At 38.0% G+C, this 23028-nt stretch overlaps 1 protein-coding gene across 1 annotated transcript in view; it reads left to right on the top strand.

Moving 5' to 3' along the window:
- Positions 1-23028, top strand: part of ME1 (malic enzyme 1) — a 196685-nt gene that overhangs the window by 61288 nt on the left and 112369 nt on the right. Inside the window, exons 4-5 of the mRNA XM_018560861.1 lie at positions 18092-18167; positions 20186-20347. Of these exons, the coding sequence (XP_018416363.1) occupies positions 18092-18167; positions 20186-20347 (238 nt within the window). The remainder of the gene's footprint in view (positions 1-18091; positions 18168-20185; positions 20348-23028) is intronic.

Below are 23028 nucleotides of genomic sequence, written 5' to 3'. Positions count from 1 at the left end.
TCCACTATAGTAGTTAATTGGATTCTAGGTGTAAATTGTAAAATTAAGTCAGGTGTCTAAATAGTTGTGGACACATAGCTAAGCCAAAAGTTTTAAATCTCACCCCGCCTCCATGATATAATTCTAAAAACTAGGCTAGATAGAATACAAAGAAGAAAAAGTAAGTTGAAGGAAAGAGAAACTTTTGTTTTTCAACAGAGTAAAGCTGGAGTACTTGTTAAAGGAGAGGGAAAAGTAGTCATGATCACATAAATACTGTTTAGGAAACTACACTGAAACACCATTTTTCATGCTATTATAACATGTTGCCAGAACTTCTTACCTTTCTATTGAAGAAGATGAAGACTTTGTACACATTTTCGCTTTTTCATAATTAATGTTTTATATGAATGACATTTTCACCATTATAGATTAGGTAAGGGTCGCATTGATTACATCTAACTTGACACATCGCAGTATCAAGCTTCACTTTCAGAAGAAATCCTAAGGGTGGCCATACACCTTGCGATTATCGATCGAAAAACGAACGAGATCAGGTTTTCATACGATAATCAGCCAGTTGATTGGAAATGAACGTTCAGAATTACTGTACAACTGGGCGAATTTCACTCGATCAGTCAGGCTAGAAAACTTTTTTAGAATCGTATGAAATTCAATGGATTAGTCGAGTTTTCGTACAGAAAAAATTGCAACATGAACACTGCACATGCGCAAACAAAAATCTGTTCTGTCGATCAACAAAATTCGGTCATTTAGTATTGATAATGAACGATAATCAAAATCCGCATTGGTCTGTGCATAATGTGGTATTCGAGTGGAACGCGGAAAACGATTTGAAAAGAAATCGAACGATAATTGTAAGGTGTACGGCCACCTTAAGCCTTATGTTCCAGAGAAATGGGGGAGGTACAGTAGATGGAAATTCTCCATTTATTTGAAAAAAGAGGTCCAAACACTAAATGAGATTTTAGTTTTGCCTGTAAAATCATCTTATGTGTCTGCCATGTAAGTAACTGCTTCAAGGGACGCAGCAGCTGCTGAAAGCTTCAAACTGGTGTTTTTGTGAACTATTCAAGCGTTGATGACACTAAGAGCCAATACAGATTACAAGTGAACAGACGGCCTGTTCCTGGCGACCACCTACTATGTGAAATAAAGTATGGCTATTATGAGGATAATCATTAGACATCAGGTACAAAGAACACCTTGTATTAAGCAGTAACCTTTAAGCTTTACAATCTGTAATCTTCTTTACAATAACCCCAGATAGAAATTACATGAGCTTGTGTTTTAATTTTGTACGGTAATATCTTTTTTTCCTGAGAGTTTTACTGTGTCAGAGCCCTCTACTATCATTCCCTCAGAAAATGGTTTGTGCGCTTTTTAAAAAAAATCTAGAACATTAGTGGTGTGTGACGAGAGAATGGTTTCTTAATCATTAACTTATTAACAATTAGGGATGGAATCTAAAAATTAAAACGGTAGTGTGCATCAGCAGGCCACACACGAAGCTCCAGCCAGCCATGTAAGACTACCTAAGTGTGCCGCATTACTGTTAATGAAAACATGCATGCAAATCAAATGTGATAAAACAGTAAAGAGAAATTCCAAGGGAAATTAATCTGTGGACAAATAATGATGCCCAACGTTTTTAAACTGTGCTAAAATCAGAAAATTCCAAAACTTAAGCTATCCATAAACTTCTTGAATTTCCTCCTGCTGACATGGTGGAAATTTGATCAGTGTGGGGTCCTGTTGGTACCACTTCGCTTGACAAAAGTCGATATCAGCAGAAAAGTGATTACATTCAATGAGTTGCAGTCACTGTTTGGATATTCTAAAAGCAGCTATCAGAATACAATAGCCTGTCAGGATAGATTGCCTCATCCATGCTGTTTAGCCTTAGAGGGGGAATCAAGTGTTTTTTTCATGTTCAGCCCGGGGGCCTAAACAAGAAAAAACTTTAAAGTGACACTAAACTCAGGAGTGAAACAGATGTAGATTGTGTATCACTTGGCTCTAGATCCTCAAATCATCTCTTAAGCCCCATTCACATTGAGCGATTTATCGCGCCGTAATTCCCACCATATTGCGGCAAATTACCGCGCGATATCGCGCTCCAATACATTTCAATGGGGCAAAGGGTCATGCTGTCGCGGGTCGTGTGTCGCTACAGCAGGACCCTTTTTGGAGCGGATTTAGCCGCGATTCAAGCTTGCTCAATGCAAGCTTGAACGCGATATCGCGCGGCAAATCTCGCGATGTCGCGCAATATGCAAATCGCGCGACGAACGCGCGATTTGCATATCGCGCAGTGGGAACGGGGCCTTAATTGGTGCTGACACTGTCCTTCCTTCTGGAGTGTGGCTAACTTTGTTCACCGTGTTCTCTCTGAGTGTTGTAAAGTAGCCACTGCTCCAAACTTGCTCCCATGATGGACTAGAATCTCACATTTAGTTTGTTAACCCCTTAAGGACCCTTTCACTGCCAAGGCCTTTTTTTTTTCCTTTGCACACATGTTATAATCCCCATTTTAGGCCTGAAAATTACTTCAAACACCCAAACATTATATATTTTATGAAAGCCAAGACAGTGTGGAATAAAATTTGTATGTTGCATGATATAACCACGAGGGGTGGTTCTCGTTATTCTTTAATGTATTTTTCTCTCTTATCTTTCTAGATGTCTTCTCTTCTGATCTCTTCTCAGTTATCTAGCTTACTATCTTTTTCCTTTTTTTTCTTTATTGAGTACCACCAATCCTCAGTTAGTATACATTTGTGCTCCCATATACCATCACTAACAGGGTTATTCACAAAAGGGTGAAGAAGTCGTACGATTAACACTGCGCATGCGCAAACGAAAATAATTGCGGTCAATTACCGCAAGTTGTCCAGGTGGTTTTTTTTAACTACCGCTGATTGAACCTTTCGATAATCGGGGCAGGATGGGGAAAATCGTACGACGGTTCGATCAATGTCAGTGACCCCTTGATGGATTCTCCACAAGAAAGAAAAGTCTAATAATAGGTTAGTCAAGGTGTAAGAGTTTAACACCTTCATTGTGACCTTGTCGATGAGGCAGATATATAAACTTTACATCAAATCTCACCACTGGAGTCTCTGACAGATATAATGTACCTATATGTAACTTAATTCATCAATATGCACTCACAATCGACATATGAGGTCTGGTTAAAGTTGTCTTTTAAACCATGAGCAAGATCTTATTAATCCCGGTACTGATTTATAAGATAAAATGCAGAGATATATACTACAGATGAATACATCTAAGTTACAAATAAGTCTACAAGTAAATCATATAATACTAAATCTAGTGAAGGACACATTTGGGTGGAAAGCTGAGAAGAATAAAACTCAAGCCTGGGTGAAATATTACCTATCAGCTTATATCTCCCTTAGGAGTATACAGTATTTTATTAGGTGTGAAACAGACTATGTTTAGCTCCAGCATTTCCAGAGCACAATAGATCTAAGACTTTAGAATCTGGCTAAAAAGCAAGAATTCTACAATTACAAGATATGGAGTTAAAATTTCTGCTCACTTCATATACCTCAAGAGAACTGGAGCAAATTTAACAAACAAGCAGTTCTCTGCATAAGAGTTACAGTACCTAGTGGTTTGTTTTTTAACTCTAAGTAATTCTAAGTAATATGAACTGAGTAATGGATGATGTTCAACATGTGCTAGTTCAAAGTAAATAATCAGTATATTTACAAACGTAAAAGTGTTTAATGATTCACATGTAAATCTTTTTACAAAGTGCAGAACAGAGACATTTCTCAAGTTTGTTATGGGTCAAATGTGTTTTACAGCTCTAAAGAAATCGAGTTATACACGAAAGCAGTTTGAAGCTTATTTGAATTAGAGTCCACTTTCGTTGCCCAACCATAAATACTAATTTGATTCCAAATGTCTGTCCTTCAGCAATGAATCCTGTAGCTTTTGGTTCACCATTGGGAGCATGCATGTGATCCTAGTAGCTTATTATTGCAAGGGTGAGAAAGAAATGTGTTTGAAAGTGATCTAGATCAGATTAGACAATTATCTAGTATTGTTCTACTTGGCAGGAATGGTTTACTCTCAGATTACTGCATGAAAGACAGAATGCCCTGCACCATGAGGTCATTTATTTAATGTTGGGTTGTACTTGCCCCCTGGGCTAAAAGTTGCCAGTCAGCCCCTGGGTTAAGTTCATTTTTGTTGACCGAGCACCAAATAAATTCCATCTATCTGGTGTTTTCAAATTTAACCTTAGGATGTAATCCAGTTTTATCCTGGAGTTTCCATGGACAACTATAAACCATTCCTACTGATTTATATGCCATTATTGCATGTTCTTCCAACCAAGGTCAGTTTGTGAATTTTAGGATGCTGGTTTGCGCTATAAGTAATGCGGTGCTAGTGCACTCCTCCAGCGACCTTGTAGAAAATTATGCAGTCAAATGAGTACAGAAAACTGGGTTTTTGTATTATGAAAAAAAAAAACATAAAGTAGGAATGTGATGTATTGCTTTTGCAAAATTAGCACAACATTTCCCATAGTGACCATGTTTCCATGAAATACTTGTCTGCAGCTTGCAACAACTGCACTTTTGTACTCATTCTATTGCACCATTTTTAGTATGTTATGTGATGTCACTCCAGTGCAATTCTGATTCCAATGTAGTATTCTGAATAAAATACAACTCACAAGAATACGTTTACGTATATGTATCCTGGCAAAATATATTTGAATTTATGTGACACTGACTGTGTGGTGCAGTTGTACAGAACTGTTCATTGCCCACTGTAGTAAAATGTTTCTGTTCGTTGCTGTCAGAAGTGAAACTCATCATGGTCTCCTGAAGCTTTAGTGCATTTTCTTCAATTTTCAGCATACTGTATATCCAGTTTCCCTTTAAAGAGCGGTTATTATCCCGTGTCCTCCCTCTTTGCAGTGGCATTTTCACCTTTAGAACGGCCACTGTTTGTTTTTTCTTCTTTGGGTACTCTTCCTTTTAAACACTTTAAAACAAAGTAAGTAAAAATCCTAAGAGGTCAACAGTGCTGCAACCTCTACAATTATAATTGCTGGATTTCATCTTTAACCAGTTGACATCCGCGATGTTAAACCCCCTTCCCATCCAGGCCATTTTTCAGTATTCAGCGCTGCGGTACTTTGACTGACATTTGCAACGCTGTGCTGAAATGAATTTTATACCCTTTTTTGGGGACACATAGAGCTTTCTTTTGGTGGTATTTATTCACCACTGGGGTTTTTATTTTTTACTATATTAAGGAAAAATTACCGAAATTTAAAAAAAAAACAGTTTCCCCTATATTAAATGATAAAACATTTATTATTACCCAATTTTTTGGTAAAATATATAGCACATATAGACGATCGGCGGGCTATGGAGCCGCCGATCGTCTATATGTGAAACACCCAGTAACAGGTGTTTGCATTGGTTGGGTCTTTTCTGCCCGTGCGTGCCCGCTGGTGGGCGCGCACGAGCAGAAAAAAAATGCCCGCCAATGCTGCAGTGCCGTCCGCCCGTTTTTTTACAACGGGCAGACGGCAAGTGGTTAACACGTTATTTGCCCTCATTGCTTAACCCCTTCATGACTGAGGCCCTTTTTTCCATTTTTGCACCCATGTTATATTCCACATTTTAGGCCTGAAAATGACGTAAAACCTCTTCGGGACGCAGAAGCGATCTGGCGACAGGTAAGTCGCCAGGATCGCTTCTGTTGTAAAGCCGACAGTCGGCTCTACAAGTTTAAACAGAGTCCCGGCGGCAAAAGTCGCCGGGAGTCTGTTTAAACAGCCCCGATGCTGGCGACGTACACTGTACGTCGTCAGTCACGAAGGGGTTAAAGTGAATCTGTTTTACAGTTGCCACCAGAACAAGAAACAAGTGAAACAATCTTTCAATGGGGGCATTATTCACATGACCACTGACTAAGAGAAGAATTCTCCACACTTTGTAACAATGTTCCGATCCTGCATCTTTGGAACAAGAAGTGACGGAAAATCTCTGCACCAGGACATAGCAAGCAAAAAATAAACTCACAAGGGTTTCCTATCACATCCAAAACGCCCATACATTCATTTTTATTTTCTTGACATAGATAAGCAAGTGTTAATTTTGGCTCTTTTCTTTTTACAACAACATGAAGGGTTGAAATTCCACTGTAAGGAGGGTTCTAAAGTTGTATTCTAAAACTGATTAGGTAAGATTAGTAATGATGAGCGAATCTGTCTGGGTTTGGTCCACAGGGTATTTGTTGAATCCTGCATTAAGCCTGAAAATTCTAAACTGATTATCAAACCCCATTAAAGTCTATGGGGGTGGGGGCATTAGCAAGGGTAATAAGCAAGAGATTGTCAGAAACTGACATGGGGAGTTGGGCACTACCATGGGGGACAGCACCAATGCAAAACATTTTTTTCTATGAAGCAGGGAGAGGGTCCTCCTATTTAAAGCAATTGGAATTGCAAGATGAGAAAATACCAATCCTTTCCAAAATACCAAGCTTGGGAGATGCCTTTAGGCTGTGTGTGGTGTAACGGAACACTACGATTCTCATGGATAGTGTCAGTGACACCGTATTAAAGCATCACATCTTTTTACTTTACATTATTGCACCCCAATCTCACCCCAACTCCCATTACAACATAAAAATTGGCTTCTTTAGGTAGCTTTAGCTGTTACACTTATTTTTTTTTATCCAGCAGTAATAGGCCTGAATAGAACAATGGAAGTAGCAATGGGTATGAAACCTATAGGAAAGTGTACTTTAAAAAAAATTGCAAAATCCCTCAAATTGGTCATAGGCAAAACAGTAACATAATTTATGAGCTCTTTTTTCTCATTATAACACTGTTTTGCCTTTTTTAAACATGAAAGTGTATAGCAGCAACTATCTCTCCCTACAAGTACACTGTCAGTTCTCCTTATCTACTCCAACGTATACTGACCCATGGGGGGTGATTTACTAACCTAAACACACGCACGCACCAGGTGTGTGTGATTTTCACACAGCAAAACGTATTTATCAACCAAAAAGTCTCTAAAAGCATATTTCCACTAATGCCATATATGGAAAAATCATGCACATGATGCATATATAATGCTGCTTCACAGTTTAGACAAAAATGGTTAGCTCATGCATTTACATTCCTGCATTCATCAACGCAAGCAACACAACATAGAGCTAATTTACACAACATCACCTTGCAATTCATGCTTGGCTTTGCACAACACACCTGCTGGATGTGTACACACTACAAAGGTGTTTAGATTCCACCCATAGATCATGCTGGGAGGGAACACACTACAGAGGTGTATACATGTTCGTGGTGTGTTTATAAGGTTAGTAAATCAACCCCAAGGCTTCTGGGAACCCAGCCTTTCATGGTGAGGGGGCTGGCACATAACAAAGTCTAATTATTGGCAATTTCAAGTGAATATTTCCACATGAATCTGTCTGATCTGTGAATAATCACATAATTTAGGAGTTCAGGCCATTGTGATCCATAAGTTGTATCATTCTTTGCAAATTGGGCAAATCAGCATGCTTATATTTTGATGAATCAAAAAATTTACCAATTTGGTCACTTTGAAAAACATTTCACTCCTATTCCATCTGTTGGGGCTCCATATCTTTTGACATTTAAAGAAATGGAAATCAGATAATGAATATAAACCCTGCCCTATTTACTATATCGTTTTAGCAAAATAGTAAGACAAAAATCCAGAACCACAGTTGTTTAACCTTTATATATTTAGAATGGAGAAGCTGACATTATTCTAATATATTGTTCAATGTTTTAAGAGCCATGTTCTAAAACTTGCTTCACAAACCAAAACATTGCTTTAGTTGTACTCTGAATGATCAAGAACTGTGTGTTCATTAATTTGATATCAAGCATATACGTATGAGAACACCTATTCAAGATAATGAGTGGACAGATTTTTGGCAGAAAAAAGTTAAGAAACTGCACATTTTTTGAGATGGTCTTGTTTTCCTGGCGATCATCCTATATCAGTGGAGGGTGGAGAAGTGTTTGAATGTAGATGAAGACTGCATTGCATTCACAGTATCTTCTGTATATATTATATACATATATATTTACACAAAATATACTGTGGTATTTTACATAATGCCATTTTAAAAACAAGATAATGTTCTTCAAAATCTCATAAAGCTTACCCTTATCAGGAACTAACTGTTTAAACTAATTTCTTGTTTATTTTCTCTTAAGTCCTTGTGAAGCTAAGTTAATATCAGAACTGTTATTCCAAATTCAGTAAATCCAGCAACCAATTACATACCTCATATCATTGCACCCATATTAATTAGAATGTAAGGGGTGCAATGTTATCCAAACTTAACAAATGGTTACATTTGAAACTCAATCTTTAAAATCATTAATAGTAAAATATTTTGAATTCTTATTTACACTACTTTCCAAATGTTCCCAGATGAAAGGGATCTTGTTTAATTGCATAATGAACTATTGAGATGGAATAACACCTTATTTACTTGACTGCCAAAATAACACGACATATATGTGAGAGCAACAAATTCACTGAAAATTTAAGGTAAAATAAGTGTTTCATTATATGACGAGAGGGGAAATAGGATGCATTTGAATTTATTTGCTAGATTATTCATTGGTCTTTTAGTACGCAATACATTGCACCCACATTCATTTTGGAATACTGGAGTATAGTCATCTGATTACAATATTTGTAGCTGAATTTTCTGAAAACAACCCATAATTTATTAGCTACAGGCATATGTTTATCTACATATGTTGATGGAAATAAAATTTCTGCCAATGAATGCTATGGCAATGCTACCACCAAATACCACACACAACTGCCATGGGAACCAATTTGAATTTGTTTGGGCTTTTCTTCATCTTCTCCAGATAAGGGCTTCCTGTAGTACTGTGTTTATGACAGATGATACTCTGGCCAATATAAGTGGCCAATACAACTCATATATGTTGGGCTAGTGGCCCTGAGTAGAAATAACTTCCCTATTCGGAAGGCAGACCGAGCCCACAGTCATTGACACCTGCTGAGCACTATATAGCATTTGCTCCCTGTTCAGACCTATGATTACATCACTTGGCAAAGGGAAATCTTCCAACATCAACTTCCTTCACAGCTCTGAGATGTTATGGGACCAAATGCCAAGAGATGAAAATGCAGAACCATGAAAAGTGTTGTGCTCATTTGTTAATGGAAGCTGAATGACAAGGACAAGGACATGGCATGGTATTTTATTTAGGTGGGCTCCTATAATTTTCACAGAGCTTCAGACATCTTGTTCTGCTCATAAAGTTCTTCCTTCATTTACAATTCATTTCCTAAAATGTCCCCTTTTTAAGATATGTATGTTGGCTATGCTTATCTCCCAGGTCAAAGGATCTTTGTCAAGATTTGACTGAGAAAATTAAAAGCAGGTTGCGCTGTTGGTGAAAGAATGCCACATGCTTTTTAAACAGATCTCCCTAAGGCCATTAGGACACAATTATGTAGAGAAAGAGATGCTGGCTGTTTATGCTGCCTTAGCGGGAGAGAGTCGTGTGACTCCTCTATGCAGCAGTACACTGGTCCTTCTGCTGAGTGTATCCACAAGTGTGCTGTGAGCCCTGTGATCAGGCCATAATGGTAGGACGCGTGAGAGCGTAAAGTTGTGTGTCAGTGTACAGCTTATTTATGCTAATAGAGTATGGAAGATTTATTTTTGGAGTGCGGCTCCCCCTTTTTTACACTTGAACATAAACTGACAGTTACTACTGCAGCAACCTCCACTGAACTAGCTGGCAGCTGCAGGACATTGTATGTTCAGTCTTGTATCAGTACAAAAAGAGAAGAAGAGGCACAGGTCTGCATGGCAAGGGGGCTGCAGATGCTGTGTCTAGTTTTCAGAGGAGGGGGATTTGTGCTTTGTAGGCTCTATGTGCACTACCTTTAATGCCCCCTCTCCTCTGCTCTGTCAGTCAGAACTGCCATCCCTTCATCCAACATTGTCAGGTAGCAGTAGAGGGAGAAAAGGTGAGCTATCCAACAACGCGGCTGAGCAACCCCTGCACAGATTTTAACAGGGACAAGCGATATGTAGACTGGGTCCCCCAGGGTATTCAACAACCTTTTTAACTTCTGGGGAGACATCCTCTTTAAACACAGTACTTTTACACGAAAGCCAATAACTTACCAGAATGTTTTTGTATTGTGACAGGAAACACTTCCACTACCACAGGAAATTCTGTCTGTCTATCTCCTGTCTAAGGTGTATTTAAACGGTCTTGATTCTAATAGCTTTGTGCCATTTTTTTATGTATGCATAAAGGTATTTGTACAGAAAGTCTACTATAAATATGAAGACGTTTCAATACTGCAAGATGTACAATAGTAGATAGTGAAGTGACAGACTGAATACTACAAGTTTAGGTGATAAACAGTTTAAGGAACTCCAACAGGCACAATATCATGATATCATCATAAAAAACAAATTTATATATACAGGAGTTATGAACCGTAGTTGTAAATAATAGCATGGTCATAGCAGCATAACAATGTAGGCTTTATCTTGGAAAGAATAATAGCACAGATTCCAGCCTCATTGTTTATGAATCTTGGAATGGAACCAGTTCATTTTTGGAAATAGCAATCTATGTGCAGCTGATATTCAGTGGCAGCAACAGCAAGGATACTAACCCCAGTGCCAACGTATTGTCTTTATACTGATGTTTGGAGAATTCTTAATTTTCAAGAACTGTTAAAAATTAGAATGTTTAGCAGCAAATGAACTGTTGAACACAATAATATGTAACAGCAGACAAACCTTACTCTGAGGCTAAAACGTATGAGAGCCAGCTAATATGGTTTGCATCAAATACATTTCCAGAAAGCATACTGTGTGTAATGTATTCGGCAGACTTCGTATTATGATGCTTAATGATGATTTAGTAGTGCTGTGGTTTAAGTTTCAGGTAATCCTTCAAATGATTTGATGCCCACTATTGTTATTTACTGTACATGACCTAACTTAGTTAGCTATATTTACAGGGACTATTTAACCACATTTAACTTCTGCCCCAGTGAAATGTACAAACTTAAACTTCTTGCACAGTGGGATTGCTTTACTAAAGATTTAGAGAATATTCAGCTATCAAAGTGCATATTGAGTTTGCAAAGCAAATGTTCATCTAGATTAGTAAATATGATAAAGCTATGTTTACTTCAACCATCTGATCATGTGCAAACAAAAATACTTTTTTTTTAAATGTTCCATTGCATGCCGTTAGGTATTCGAATTGTACATAGCTTAAGCTTTTTCACTAAGCTATGTGCACATTCACTTCTGTTAAGTGAACTGTCTCTTCTCTTTTAGTAAATCAGCCTCATTGGCTACTGAGCAGGTTTATAGTAGGGATGCACCAATACCGTTTTTTCTGTATCGAGTACAAGTACCGATTTTTACATTTCTGTACTTACCGATACCGAATACTGATACCGGTACTTCCGGTAGCATGGAGCCAGCTTACTGAACAATCTGCAAGCCGGGAGGCAGGTCATTACCCTCTTCCCGGCTTCCTGATTGGCCAGGAAGCTGACTGCATGCTGTTTGGCTGGCTCAATGCTGATTAGCCAGGAAGACAGCTTCCCAGCCAATCAGCATCAAGCCAGCTGTTTGACACTTTCGGGTTCTGTGGTCCAAGGGCAGAGAGCTCTTGATGCCTGCACAGTATGCTGGCCCTGCGATCTGGCTGGTGATGTCACAATCAACCAGAATCCGGAGATGCACAGGGAGATCTGTCAGTGCGTGGCTGGTGAGTACTGTACCTTGCTACAGGGGGGCGCCACTCTGCACACTCTGCCTGCATTGCTGTGCTTTCTTAATGCCCAAATAGCATGGATCTGGCTTCCGGGCCAATCCTGATTGGCCGGGAAGCTAGCTCCACTTTCTGGAGGGTGGCTACTTTTGTTCCCCATGGTCCCTGTGTGTGTTGTAAAGTAGCCACCGCTTCAAGATCACTCCTGTGATGGATTACAATCTCACTAAAAATTGATAAACTAAACGTGAGATTGTAGTCCATCATGGCAGTGAGCTTGGAGCTGTGGCTACTTTATAACACACACAGGGACCATGGGGAACAAAAGTAGCCACCCTCTAGAAGTAAGGACATTGTCAGCATGAATGCAGAGATGATTTGAAGATCTACAGTGATACACAATAAAATAACACACAAATTAATTACATTTTTGATAGTAGTTAAGGTACTTTAATTCATTTTTAAGATTTAAAATTTAGTGTCACTTTAAGGGTCTGTGTTGACAGGCTTTGGGCTTGTGTTGATGACATCAGTTTGATATCAGTTTGGGACACTTCTGAGATCATTTAGGATTCATTGAAAGATGCATTTCACCTGCAGTTGACCTCCTTCTGATCTGCTTCAAAGAGGTTTGGCTTTCCCATAGACTTGTATAAGAATTCAAAACCTGCTAGAAGCAAACAAAAGCCCACTGACACAGGTCTCAATGGTTAGATCAAAGAGGGTGTTCGTTCACATGGATCCTTATAATATACTACAACTGGATTCAGCTTATGTCTGATTGCACAGAAAATCCAGTGGCATACATTTGAATTAGGTGTAAAACAAACCATTTCTGATCTGTAAATAAATATTTGTGGATGAACAACAATTTCATGTATTGCATATTATAAATGGATCTAATTTGTCTTCTTTATTCTTATTTACTGACCTTCATTATTTAAAGAATGCTTAATAAGAAGTTGAGCTACTGTTGTCAAATTGTAATATGTCTGAATGTTTTATTATTATTGGCAACTGCAAAGGGTACATATTTTGCATTTATCCCGCATGTTTAAAATATTTACTTTATCCTGAAAATGAAGGCTGTGAGAAATGTCTGAACTTGTGTTCACATGAAAAATCTTAGTCTATTCCCAAGCATGATATTGTCACTTGATTAATACTTTGTGACTAATGTGTTCCCTTTCATGTTGTAAAATGACTTTTCCAACATTTATATACAACTTTTTAATGTAATTTTATTTTGGTATTTACAGTATGCAGTGTGCAAAGTAAAAATTTGCTTGTAAAGTGAAAATGGTGATAAAATGGTAATGATAATAATGGCAATGACACTGATAAAGACCTCTTACAAATTCCCCACATTACACTGATTTTTGCTAGTTTAATGTCAGTCATGTGAATTCATGAGGTTTATTAATTATAGACAAATAGGCTGTTCACTTTGCAAGGTGATTTCTCCTAGCTTAGTAAATGAGTTGAAAATGAACTTTGTTGCATATGATTGGGTGATGGAAGTCAGCAGAGCTTCACCTTATTCACTAAGATAAAAAAATTACATTGCAAAGTGAAGAGTTTATTTGCCTTTAGTAAATCTAACCCCATACCATGTTTTTGTTGTCACAATTGGGTATTGCTGTTTTTATTATTCATGTTGTATAATTTGTCATATGCCCATTTTCATTGTTTCTTCCCAAAGTGAGATGTTTAGTGTGTACTGGTCTTAGGAGTGTATACTACTGAAGTTATGCTAGGGTACTTTAGTATTTATCATTTTGAAATCTTGTGTATAATACAATGTGTTGCAGGAGGTGCTTTATGATTAAGCATAAGTATGCATGAAAAACGTTGGAGATTTTGTCTGAAACATATGCTGAATGACGATTGAAGAAGTAAAGATTACACGCCAATCTTCAATTGACACAGGAGTGCCACATTTCGTTATAGTTACATTGTGTTGCAAGAGGTGCTAGGGTATTCCCTGTTTTAGTTTTTTTTTGTTTAATTGTGGAGATGCACCTGACTGTAGTTTTTGTAGGGCTGACACTGGGGTGCTTTTATATGGTGTTGCTTAAGGGGATTAACTGAAGTGCTGGCATACCTCCCAACTTTCTGAGCAGAGAAAGAGCCTTCCGGCACAATGTATTTAGACAAATGACATACCCCTGCTATTCCCCCAGTTACGTGGACCATTAAGAATTTTTATGCCAAAAATGATTGGGTAAACCCAGAATTGTTTTTATTTTCCACCATTACATTTTCTTTACACTAGCTTTTCAAAATAGCAAAGAAGATGATTTATTATTGGTATTTATATAGCTCCTACAATTTACACAGAGCTTTACATGCACATTCAGATCAGTCCCTGCCCTCAAGAAGCATACAGTTTCAGGTCCCTCTCTCACATGCACACAGGGCCGATTTAGACAGGAGCCTTCCAGCATGTCTTTGGAGTGTGAGAGGAAACCAGAATACCAGGAGCAAGAGCAGGGAGAACATGCAAACTGCAAAAAGTGTCCTAACCAGAATTTGAACCTGGAACCCCGACTGGTGCAAGGCACCAGGCACTGTGCCAGCCAATAGTTGTAAAAAGTATTAGTAATAATAATAATAATGAAGAGATGAGATAAAGGTTTAGTGCAGAATAACCCTTTTGGTAGTTAGAACATTTTCATAGATATCTGTACATCAGACCAACAAGAGGGACAACAGAAGAGGAAAGAAGGACAGAGGGATTTGGTTCCAAATCAAGGACAGTCCCTCCAAATGAAAGATAGCTGGAAAGTATGTGCTGAGAGTGTCATTGGGTGCTGAATGAGATGCTTCATGCATGGAAGGTCTAAACTGTTGCTATGACTAGGGCCATATTATTTCTTGATGGAGCTCAGAATGTCAGTATTTTCTTAGCAGAACTGTATTACTGAATTGAGCACTAGCCAACTCCTTTCCTGGAAGGAGAAATTTATTTTACAACAAAATCTGTAACACGGGACCTCTGGAATGTGTATTCTCACCATCTAATGCAACCACTATATCTAAGGACTGGTAAACTACAATACATAGAATTTTTGTTTTTGGGTTTAGATATAATTTATTGGCATTAAAGTTCTGTCTTTTGCCATTTGTACACATGCTGATAAATGTTTAAAAAAAAGTATCACTTGATTACTTTTATTCGACACTTACACCACAACCACTTACAAAGCCATCCACAACTCTGTCCCAGGCTATATCTCAGTCCTTTTCTCAAAATATCACCCTAACCATCCTCTCCGCTCCTGCTTTCGAGCTCCCTCGTCAACTCCTCCCATGCTCGCCTCCAAGACTTCACTAGAGTCTCTCCCATCCTCTGGAACTCTCTACCCCAATCGGTCTGTCTATTTCCCACACTGACTGCCTTTAGGCGATCCCTTAAGACTCATCTCTTCAGGGAAGCCTATCCCACCGCAACCTAACCCCTGAAATATCAATTTCTTAAAGAATTCATCCCCACACAGCCACCTCCTCATGTATCACTTGCCCCTCCCTTTTAGATTGTAAGCCCTCAAGGGCAGGCCCCTCCTTACCATCTTGTCTTGAATTGTATTGTGATTGTAATGTCTTCCTTATATTGTTAAGCGCTGCACAAACTGTTGGCGCTATATAAATCCTGTATAATAATAATAATTCAATCAAACAAGAAGAAATAAACAATGTATACACATTTAAATGTGCAAACATTTAAAAAAATGTAAGTTTGAATTGCCCCTAGAGGAAGTCTGTTTGGGTCAAATGATTAGAAGGCATTCTAGGTACACATAATGCTCCAAATAAACATGTAAAGCACACTTTACATGTTTTACTTACCTTTTTAGAGGACTTAGGACATTTACATATAAGCCATATTAATATATTTTAGGTATAGCATGCATTTATGCAGATATAAAATGTAATGGCACATTTTTGAAGAATGTTACTGCACATGTTCCCTTTAGATTGCACTCCTGGCTATAAAGTCCAACATTGGGCACCCTTATCAAAGAGCTGGAACTGGGCAGCACCTGATCTTCCAATACAAAAGAATATACCATAAGACATACTGTGGAGCCAAATTAGACTGAAATTAAAAATATGCCATAGAAGATTGAAGAACCCCAAGTATTATGGGTGTGCTTCTGACAGCAGCAAGCAGGGATCTTAGATGACTTGTACAAAGACAAGTGGCTCTCCCCCTGCTTAGCATTCTTGGGGGATATAGCTGCTCTCCCCCTGCTTAGCATTCTTGGGGGATATAGCATGTCACAAAGTGCCATGTACCAGAAAAATACCAGCCAGATCTCTGCACCCAGGAGCCACATGTGTTGCGTACAGCCTGGCTATGCAAGTCAATGACAGGCTGCAGCTGTAAGCTGGTAGATGCTGCTGAGCGCATAGTGGTATAGATATACAGTATGCTTCTGGGCACAGTTGTACATCTGTACCTGTTTGCAAGTAGCGTTTACCAACACGCCGATTTTTACAGATGGGTTGTACACAGGGCCATCGCTGGCATCTCTTTGGGTCATGTGGGGGTATGGCAGGCAAAGCAGCATGTCCTCTCTGCTTCACAATGTTTGCAGTGTGCCAGCCACCCCCTTTCCAGCCAGAGCGTCCCAGGTTGCTAAGAGCTCGGTGGGGAGATGTGTAAGGGCCATACCCATCTCCCTGCCTAAGCTCTTAGCAACCTGGGATGCTGTTACCAGCAAGAGTGCCCCCCACACCAGTTAGCGTGCACTACCAGCAAACACCCACCCATGCTGCCCAGGATGGTAAAAAGGCTAGGGACACCCCCTGTTGTACACAACACCTATGGCTCCCGCGCACAAGGATTGGACTGGTTTTCACAGTATACAGATCCTTAACTAAATGTAAATGGCCAGTATAGTATAATGTTATTTGAACCTATATAAAGGGCTGAAGACAGTTAAAATACATTCGAAGTAAACCAGTTCATATATAGATATGAGATGGACTAGCCACATACAGCAATGTAGGGGACAGGCAACTAGGAGAAACCTTTATGTAACCTCCACATAGTTAACAAAGATGTGTGAAATTTCAGCACACACACAGCATGTTACATACAACTTACAGGTTACAATAAGCCAAGACAATCCAACGTTGTGTGATGACCATGCCCTTCAACAACCTCCTTCCTTTCACCGTTTCTCATTTTATGCTTAATTTTTCATATATTTATTATTCTATCTAATATACAGATTTGCAGTTTCTCTCTGAAATGGCCATATAATTTAAAGTGTATATAGACCCAAACACAAAAATGTAATATATTGCAGCTTGCCAAGCCTTAAATGTGGTGGCTGCATTAGTTCTCTTTTTTAGTCTTTGTTCCCTTTATTTTAACTAGATGATCCCACCAGTTGCACATTTCCTGTCTTATGGTGGCTCCAGGTTGGAGGAGCAACAGAGCCAGACTTGGACAGCTGCGTTGTCACCCTGTGGAAAGGCTAGAGAGTGTAGATGCACTAGCAGATTTAAATGGACTTGACTATCAAATAAAGTTGAACTCCAGCTAACACTTTTTAAGCAGTTACAGCGACAGTTTTTTTTTTTCCATTTGGGATAAAGGTTTTACACAAATCAATAAAAGCTGACCATTGTAGGCACCCCTGTCAGTGTTAGATAATTTGTCTCAACCCTCTATCTGCCACTTTGGACAGTTTGGCTGTTAAAAGAAGTTGAAAATAAACAGACTTACTGGCTGGTTAACCACATAATAATAAAGGGAAAAAGCATACAAAAAGAAAGCTAATGCAGCCACCACATCTAAGGACTGGTGAGCTGCAATATATAAAATTTTCTGCATTTGGGTTACATACGGTGCAAGAGACAGTGGACAAAAACATTAACATGCATTGATATGTTTAATAAATGTACTACATTCACAATATTATTTAAATGCTTTAAGGGCTAACTGAAAGCATAACACATACAAAGCCCCTTCTATAAAACTATTGCCATTCATGTATATCTAGAAACATAAGAAGAAAAAAAACAGCCAGTCTGCAAAGAAATGTATGCTTTCCCTGGAAACCAATTATAATAAAAAAGTAAATTTACATGAGATATGACACCGTTATGAAGGAAAGCAAATCTGTTTTTAAAATAGCTGATCTCATCAGATAAACGGTTTATCAGACATCTAACTTATACACTTCGTAACTTCTATATATATTGTTTCCCTAACAGAGGCCTCTTTATTACAATTCATGATCGTGGTCATCTATCCACAGTAATAAAATCATGGCCTGAGGACAACATTAAGGTAATGTATGCTCGGTTTTCTTTCAACGTAAGTAGTCAATTAAAGAATATTACCATGTAAATGTAAGCAATTATGGAGCTGAGCAGGCCACATAAGGACATGAACTCACACTGCATTGATGAAAACAAAAAGCTTTAAAGCAGCTTGTAATAACGTAGGCTTATTCTGATCACAGTTGAGATCAGGAACACGCATAGAAGGTATGTGCTTATAGACAGAAGAGGCAGAGTTGGCGCTTTTCTTGTATAAATATTGGTCACGCATTGTTTTTTTCTATTATCAGTAGAAGTAGTGATTTCATATTAGGGTATTTACATCAGGACTGGACAATTTAATATGGATTCTAGGAGCCATCTTAATTGGCAACAACTAGAGAAGACCTCAGTTGGGCGCCAGCTGTAAATTATGAGAAGCATTGGCTTTCTGGCTCCTGGGATCTGACCAGCCCTAATTCACATATTACCACAACATATTACCACAACATTCTAGGTTAGGACCAAGAAAACAAGTAAAAAAGGTGATCCTAGCAAAGAGGTTCTACTAAGGGAACCAAACGTTTGGTGCGTACAGGCTCCATTGATGAATGTTCAGAGGTGCTAGAGATGCATACAGGGATCACAGGCTTGCTACTCAGGTATTAAGGTATTTTACCCATTCATTGCTGTGGTTCGTGTTTCTGTTACAGCTGTAAATATAAGACTGAAGTCTAAATGAAAAAAAAAGTGAGATAATCTTACTTTCTCAAATATGTACAAAATGCAACAAAACAGCAAACGTCAAATAGTTATATATTTCATAGATTTCCTTCATTTCCTTGAAAAGACGATGCCAAGTGGGAATGCTTAAAAACGTATGCAGTTTTCCGTTAAGGTTAAAACACACAAATATAAAAGTATAGGATTACATCAAAGCCTCGTGATATATATAATAGTACAAATTGTGACTTAAAATGGGCACATATTGAATAGTACACTTCTGCCTAAAACTGTCAGATTATCCTGATCTTCACCCCTCAGAATAAGCAATCTTAATATAACCTTTACAAGAAAGAAGCTATGAATGGACTGAGGGATGGAATATATTGCAGTTCTATGACTACTTTATTAAAAGTCAGTATTTCAACAAGTTATATATTAACAAGAGACTCACAGATGAAAGATGATCCAGTCAAAGTTATGGTTTTAATGGTCCACTGCAAAAAACACTAAATCTGGCAATAGACTGTTTTATTTTGGGCTGCCTGCAGCCTATTTGACCACTGGTTGGTGCAGGGGATAAGGAACCTCTAGACTGCAAGGTCAGTTCTTTGTGTAAAAACTAATATTGAATAGATCTATTTAATCACTTCTAAGTTGTGGGTGTAAAAGGTACACCCTAAGAAAGCTTCAACAAAATTCTTAGGGCATACCTCCTCTGCTTTGCTCTTCTGTGGCTGCTCCTCCCCAACCGCCAACCGCTATTGCCAGAAAATCCCGCAGCTCCTGTATGGAATGAAGCTTCCAGTGTTCAGAAGCTTCATTTTACACAGAAGCTGTTACAGCTGCATGTGTGATACAGGGCAAGTCAGCCAGGAATTTCTGGCATTATTGATACGTCATTTTATTTTAAATGTGTACCTCATTAGCCCCTTTTAAAACTTTAGTCAACTCTAATCAGTCCTAATTAACGCTGTCCTCCTCATGGCTACTATTTTGTAATTTCAATTAATAACTCATATATATATATATACAATCACAATCCTTTCTGACCCACTGTACCTGGACTGGGTTTGGATGTGTCTCCGCTGGTTGGGGAGAGCATAATATTGCATAAGAGTTTCATTTGTGTGAAAACTATAATTACACACCTTCATTTTGCTAAACAATATGGAAACAGTCATTTGGTGCATAAAACATTCAAATAATACAAAAGTTTTGTACCAGATTTAAACTGTTATAGCACACATGTTATGGTGTTATGGTGTTTAGCGCAGAGATAAAATAAGAACACAATTGTATAAACCTATTCTGTGTTTGCAGTCTGTTGTAGTGACTGATGGAGAGAGGATCCTTGGTCTGGGGGATCTTGGAAGTTATGGGATGGGAATTCCTGTTGGCAAGCTGGCACTTTATACAGCATGTGGAGGAGTAAAGCCTCAGGAGTGTCTACCTGTTATGTTGGATGTAGGAACTGATAATGAGGTATGTATAAAATCAGTAACATAAATATTTTTATACTTTTAAAGTTAAATCCCATGAATTCACTTATTGTAGCAGCTTAGTTAAATATCACATCTGCATTTACAATGATTATTTGGAAAGAATTAGGCTGCATGTGAACACTGTAAATAGTAATTTTTTTCAAACCCAGATGCGCTGTATATGGGGTTTCCTGGACATTTGAGGTACTCAAATATCATCTGGGATATAAAGATTCTGAATAGAAGAAATTGTCTCACATACGATGACCAATTCTATTGGCCTATGTTAAATCCATACAGTCAGATTAGTTCATCACAGTGGATGGCCCATTATGTTAGTCTTCACAATGCCTAACTCTGCCGATATATGGACATCAGATGTGCAGGTATGGAATTTTATTTTGGCGAAAACCACCTACAGAAGAAATAAATACCATATACAATTAATAATTTTAAGCACACAGATATACTTATAAAGTTCTAAGTCTGTAAATGGTAACTCCCGAGGGAATCAAGTGTGAATTTGAGTTGAGCTTTCCTGCAAGCAATGGAAAACGGATCCTAAATAAGCTTAATTAGGTTCCACCAAGCAGATTGCTTAAAGAAAGATTGTAACAATGTTATGCAATGTACAGTTTCAGTTTTATTTTTGATACACTGACTAAACAGTGAAATAAAAACCTGTAAACATTCTTAGAAGAGTAACGGATATTGGTGATATCTACTTCTTAAACACCATTGTCTTTAAACACTCATTACTGTTTATTAATAGATTCCTGGCGTAATAAGGTATCGTCCTTCCTAAGAACATATTAACTATCAACAGCAGAGACCTGCTGGATTTAATATGTTTGGAGAATGACTAATTCCTTGATCTCAGATGCTTGACTATATATTCTATAATTAGACTCCCATGTGTTGTAAAAGGAAATCAATACACCAGTTTGCTCATTTCCTATAGCCACAGCTTGTTTTCGTGCAGGTGCCAAAAGAAACAAAACCTCTTATGAATTTATTCCACTAACTCAGTTAATCCAGGTGCATCTGGGGTATGTATTTTAGAACATAGGCAATCTAAATGACATTGAATGGCAAAATCAAAAATGTTTAGTAACAAAAATGTTAAGGGGCTTTTAAAGCGTCGTCTATGGACTTTTTGGGGTACTGAATATTGTCGCCGTTTCACAGACGTACACAATTTTTAACCTGGGCATGTTGGGTATCTATTTACTCATTGTAACCTCATGTTTTATATTGTATTAAAAAAATGGGTATTTTCTTGTGTTTGGGGCCCTAAATTTAACAAGTGCATTTTTCACTAAATGTTTGGGTTTGATATCGTGCAACATAAAAATGTGCAACTGCCACCATTTTATTCTACAGGGTCTTGGCTTTCAAAAAAAATATAATGTTTCGGGGTTTGAAGTAATTTTCAGGCTTAAAATGTAATTTAATAACATGGGTGCAAAAAAAAGAAAAAAGGCCCCCTTCATTACCAGGCAATATTTACATTTCAGTGCTATGAAAATATGACTGATAATTACTCCATCCAACAACACTTTTATTTAAAAAAAATTGAAAAAAAACTGTTTCTTTCTGTTTTAACACATATCAAGTTAAAATGTCAGGGCAGTACAAAAACCCTTGAAATCACCCCTTTTTGGAAAGTAGACACTCCAAGGGGATCCGATTTCGTGCCACAATTTTGTGAGGTTGGGAATGGTGCACTAGATACAATAAATATACAGACCATACACAGAGGGAAGCAGAGGTGAAAGGGTTAATGTCAAGGTTACAATCAGTTGAAGGCTGGAGAAACTGGGTTAATGTACAGATGTGGAGGAAAAGGGAGGTGGGAGGTGAGCTAAATTACTGTGGATTGCAGTGTGGTGGGCACAGAAAAAGGAGACCCATGTGCCAGCCTGCACAGTCTGTGACATCAGGGGAAGAATGTTCTGTTAGGATGCTTGCAAAGAAGGAAATCAGTGAAAGAAGCTTCTAGAAGTGGGTAGCAGAGAGAGAATTAAATAAGTCAATTGGGGTTATAATTTTAGAATAGTATAAAATTCTTTGCTGGCAATCTGTTGTCCTTTAGTGGCAAGAAACAAACAGTAAACAATTGTTGCCATATAACACATGAAAATGTCAGTTTTGCAAAGTGAAATAGTTCTGCTGCACACCTACAGAACAGGTAACATAGCACATGTCTCTAAGGTGGCAACACTTATAATATTATTATATTAAGCTAGCCGTTGTGATAAGATTACATCAATAAAGGAAATTTGGAATTTAAATACTTAAAAAGGTATTAAAGTCAAGATGTTTTTATTATAGAACAGGTAACATAGCACATGTCTCTAAGGTGGCAACACTTATAATATTATTATATTAAGCTAGCCGTTGTGATAAGATTACATCAATAAAGGAAATTTGGAATTTAAATACTTAAAAAGGTATTAAAGTCAAGATGTTTTTATGCTATTAACCCCTTCATGACTGAGCTAGTTTTCAGGTTCTGTTCATAAATGACTGACACATTTTTTAAATTTTTGCTGTGTGATTCTTCCACAGCAGTAATATACTTTCTTACTAAATGTACCCACACATATTATATATAGTTTTTTAGAGGACAGATAGGGCTATATAATTATATCACATATGTGTACCTAACCCCTCACTTCG

The sequence above is a fragment of the Nanorana parkeri genome, unplaced genomic scaffold (assembly GCF_000935625.1).
Source record: "Nanorana parkeri isolate BGI_ZX_2015 unplaced genomic scaffold, ASM93562v1 scaffold483, whole genome shotgun sequence".
NCBI lineage: Eukaryota > Metazoa > Chordata > Amphibia > Anura > Dicroglossidae > Nanorana > Nanorana parkeri.
This window is presented reverse-complemented; position numbering and strand designations above follow the sequence as displayed.